The 4,452-nt window shown below is 47.4% G+C and overlaps 1 protein-coding gene across 1 annotated transcript; it reads right to left on the reverse strand.

Moving 5' to 3' along the window:
• Positions 1–867: 867 nt before the first annotated feature.
• On the reverse strand, positions 868–4,044 carry LOC149211957 (uncharacterized). The gene is made up of 2 exons (XM_089388524.1): positions 3,178–4,044; positions 868–2,904 (listed from the first exon to the last, which is right to left on the reverse strand). Exons 1-2 carry the CDS (start codon positions 4,042–4,044, stop codon positions 868–870), a joined length of 2,904 nt encoding a protein of 967 aa, XP_089244650.1.
• Positions 4,045–4,452: the final 408 nt, after the last annotated feature.

Below are 4,452 nucleotides of genomic sequence, written 5' to 3' on the forward strand. Positions count from 1 at the left end.
GTGATGGAAGGAAAGGGCATTGTGATTGCGTAGTTCGTAAGCAATGTTGCTTAGCCTGGCCTCTAGTCTCCAGCTGTCAGCTACCTTCCTGGCTTGAGAGCCATTCTGAATGCGTGTTGCCATGTTTATGAGGATTTGAGAATCGCCTTCCACAATCAGCGGTTGAAGATTGAGGCGTCTTGCTACCAGGATCCCTTGCCACATCCCTTCCAACTCCGCTGAATTGTTGGTATCCCATCCTATATTGCCGAAGTAGATCTGCAGGAGGGAGCCTTTGTGATTCCTTATAATGCCTCCAAATCCTGTTGGTCCAGGGTTGCCTTTCGAGGCTCCATCAAAATTGAGTTTGTATGAGTTGATGGGTGGGGCAGCCCATCCACTAACCTCCTTGCCTTTGCGATTCGTTATCTGATGCATGGTGGGCTCTTGTAGCAGCTGCAGCTTCCAGTTGTCTAGGATGTTTTTCTCGTTGTCTGCAGTGGGGAGATCCTCTTTAGTCCATGTTCTCAGAAGCATGGTTTCTTGGAGGTTGCTGTGCATTCTGTTCCAGATATTCTCAATGGTTGTACTTTGATTTTTGAATATGCGCCTATTCCTTTCCTTCCAGATGTTCCATAGTAGAGTACCCGGGATAATATTCCACAAGTGGTTGAGAATCTCACAGTTATAAGGTCTCTTCGGCCATTGACGGATGGTGTCTATGATACCGTCAGCTTCTCTGCATCGCCTTTGACATCTGAATCCTACCTTTTCCCATAATTGATTGGCGATTGAGCAAGTATCCAGAAGATGCTGCAAGGTTTCCTCGTTTTGAAAGCAGTTGTGGCATATGGAAGGTCCTTGAAAATTGCGTTTTCTTAACTTATCCTAGGTGAGAATCTTCTTGTGCCCAACCAACCAGAGGAAATGAGATATTTTGGGCCAGGCTTTGAAGCTCCATATTCTTTCCCATAGAGGATCCGGCCTGGTGGGGAAGTCGCCTAACAGATTGTAGGCTTCGGAGGTGGAGTATGAGCCTTTAGGTAGGTAGCCCCATCTGAGTATGTCCTCATTGTTTTCATACCTGATTCTTCTTTTCTTTAACTCGTTTTCCAGTGCTGCTACCTCCTGGAGGCTAGTGATATTGGTTATTTGATTGCTCGGTTGCCATTTTCTAAATCCATTCACCACTTCCTGTGCCCAGAATTGATGCACAGTGGTTTGCTGCTGCTCCTGGCTGCTTGGAATGATCATTGCGGGAAGAACACTTGAGAGTTTAGGCATCTGGTTCCAGGCGTCATTCCAAAACCTAGCACTGTGACCATTCCGTATTTCCCAAAAGCTGTGTTTCTGAACGAGCTGATGATGCTGTTTGGCGGCGTTCCAAATAAGTGACCCATTGGTAGTGGGCTTGAATCTTATGAGCTCTGCTTGAGGCATGTTGTTGGTGTATTTGGCGGTCCATATTTTGGCCCATAACTTGTCTGGACTAGTCACCCATTGCCACCATATTTTGGCCGTCATGATGGTGTTGCTGTACTCAGGATCCCGAAGACCAATGCCGCCTTTGTTTTTGGGCTTACAGACAGTGTCCCATTTAACCAGTGCCCACTTGCGATTGGTAGCTGAACTTCCCCAGAGAAAGTCGCGCTGCAGATTTCTCAATCTCTTTAAGACCCATTTTGGTGCAGCAAGGATGGAGAAAAGATAGAGAGGCATGGCTTGAAGGATGGACTTGATAAGCACAACCCGGCTGGCAAGATTTAGGGAACGATTGGTCCATAAGTTGAGCTTGGACTCGAGCTTCTCCAGGAGAGCTCGCCATGCTGGCTGCTTTATGGCCGAGTCAGTGAGGGGAGCACCCAGGTACGTGGATGGGAGAGAAGTGGATTGGAAACCAAGGATACGGGAGACGGCGAGTTTAACAGCTGGAGGGGTATGGAAGAAGAATATTTGAGATTTGGAGCTGTTGACATGAGTACCTGAGGCTTTTGAGAAATCGTTGAGCAGGGATTTCAAACGAGAGGCTTCCTGAGCTGAAGGATAGCCATAGAGCATGGTGTCATCAACAAATTGCTGATGAGAGGAAGCCGGGGTGTTGTGAATGGAGATTCCTCTAAGCTGATTAGAGTGGAGGGCTTGCTTGATGTGCCTGCCAAGTCCTTCCGCCATAATCACAAATAGGAAAGGGGATAGGGGGTCCCCTTGTCTGATGCCCCTGGAGGGTTTGAAAGGACGGGAGGGCAAACCGTTGACGAGGATGGAGAAATGGGAGGATGAAATAAGGCTCATGATCCATCTTACCCAAGTATCACAAAATCCAAAAGCTTTCAACATATGTTGAATGTAAGACCAGCTGAGCTTGTCGAAAGCCTTGGAGAGGTCGATTTTAAGTAACATACCAGCTTGGTTGGATTGCTTGAGCGAATGAATGATTTCATGAGTGAGGATAATACCGTCCATAATCTGTCTGCCCTCAACATATCCTGACTGCTCCGGAGAGATGAGCATAGGTAGAAGAGGTTTAAGCCTGTTTGCTATGACTTTGGTTATGACTTTGTAAAGGACATTACAGAGAGCAATGGGCCTGAATTTATCAGGGGTGATGGAGTTTTCCTCTTTGGGGATGAGAGTAATAAAAGTGGAGTTAAGTGAGGGGAGCAGCCAGCGAAGGGCCCTAGATTCTTCAACTATTTGCCAAACCTCCACTTTAATCAGGTCCCAGAAAGCATGAAAGAACGTTGTTGTGAAACCATCAGGGCCGGGGGCTTTACCTTCTTTGAGCTGCGCCATTGCTTCGTCTACCTCGTGGATGAGAATTGGGCTCATGAGCAACTCGTTGTGTTCCTCTGTAACCAGCCTAGGAATGTTGCTGGTAATTTTCTCAATCGCCCGCTTCCGATCCACCGTCTGCTCCTGGTGTACCTGCTGGAAGTGATTGATGAGGATTTCCTCTATCTTCTCATGCTCTTCTTCTTTGGTCCCCTCTGGGCTTTGGATGAAAGGAATTTTGTTGTGCATTCTTCTTTGCACTGTAGTATTGTGAAAGAACTTAGTGTTGCGTTCCCCTTCTTTTAGCCACCTGATCCTTGATTTTTGCCTCCAGTAAATTTCTTCCTGCTTCCTTCTTTCTTCGAGCTGATTGTAGATGTGCTTCTCTTTGTCCAAGGTTGCCTCCGTGTGCCCTGTGTTAATTACTGTCTGGTGTAGATCCTTGAGCTCCTGATTAAGCTCCTGTTGTGCTTCAAAAATATTCCCAAAGGTCTCCCGATTCCATCGTTTGAGGTGGCCTTTTAGGAATCGCAGTTTCTGTTGTAGTTGGTACATCCTTGTGCCTTCTGGTGGGACAAAGGAAGCCCATATGGTTCTGACGAAGTCCTTGAATGCTGGATGCGTTAACCAAAAACCTTCAAATCGAAATGGTTTTTTGGTTCTGTCCCCTGGTCGCTGCCAATGCAGAGCTATCGGCCAGTGATCCGAGCCAGAGTGGGCCAAAATCTCCGCAGTGAAATCACCACCTAGATGAACCGCATTATCCGAGATCAAAAAGCGGTCGAGTTTGGAGGCGATCTGGTGCTTGCCCCCTCTGTGATTGCTCCAAGTGAAGGTTCCATTGCAGAAAGGCATGTCTATGAGTGAGGCGTTTTGGATGAAGTCCTTGAAGTGTTCTACTTCAGGTTCCAGTCTGGATCTTCCTCCGATTTTGTCCTCGATTTTGGTTATCATATTGAAATCCCCTGCGACTATCCAAAGCGGATGCTGCCTGTTAGTGTTCAGCGCTTCAATGGTGTCAAGGAGCACTTTTTTACTGCCACCGTCCTGTGGAAAGTAGACGTTGGATAAGTTCCCATGAACATTGGTGCCCAAAATGTGAAAGGCCGCTTGAATGAGGTGATGGGAGGCGTGGAAGTCAGTAAGCGATATTGCCTGGGTGTTCCAGGCGATGGCCAGCCCTCCCGAGGCTCCCGTTGCATCCACGGCTACTGAACGGCAACCTGGCCAGGCCTTTGAAAGTATTCGACCCAGCGTATGACTATTGCATTTGGTTTCTTGGAAGAAACACATTTGCGGTTTTTCCACCTTGATCATGTTTTTTAGCATCCTAGATTTTGCGGGGCTATTAAGCCCTCTTAGATTCCAGGAGATAAGCTTCATGGATAACTGGTTTGGGTAGGGCTGAAGTACTTCGTGAGCTTCGCGTATCTCCCTGAGTCCACCAGGAGTTTGCCTATCTCCATTGTTCGCTGAAGATCTGTCTTTCTCCCTCTTTTTTTGGAGTCCTTTGGACGCAGATTGCTGTCCCAAGCGCTGCCAGGTTGAATGCCTAGTTGCTGTTGGTGGAAGGCTCTGGATATGACCTCTTCCAGCTTTTCTAAATCAGTCTCTGAGATGGAGTCAAACGCCTCTTTCCTACAAGCTAGCTCCATTCCAATAATGTCCAGACCGTGGAGATCTATGCTTTCAGGTTCTACC

Source organism: Pinus tabuliformis, chromosome 1_1 (assembly GCF_031772625.1).
Source record: "Pinus tabuliformis cultivar Carrire ecotype Pingquan chromosome 1_1, CPIR1, whole genome shotgun sequence".
Classification (NCBI taxonomy): domain Eukaryota; kingdom Viridiplantae; phylum Streptophyta; class Pinopsida; order Pinales; family Pinaceae; genus Pinus; species Pinus tabuliformis.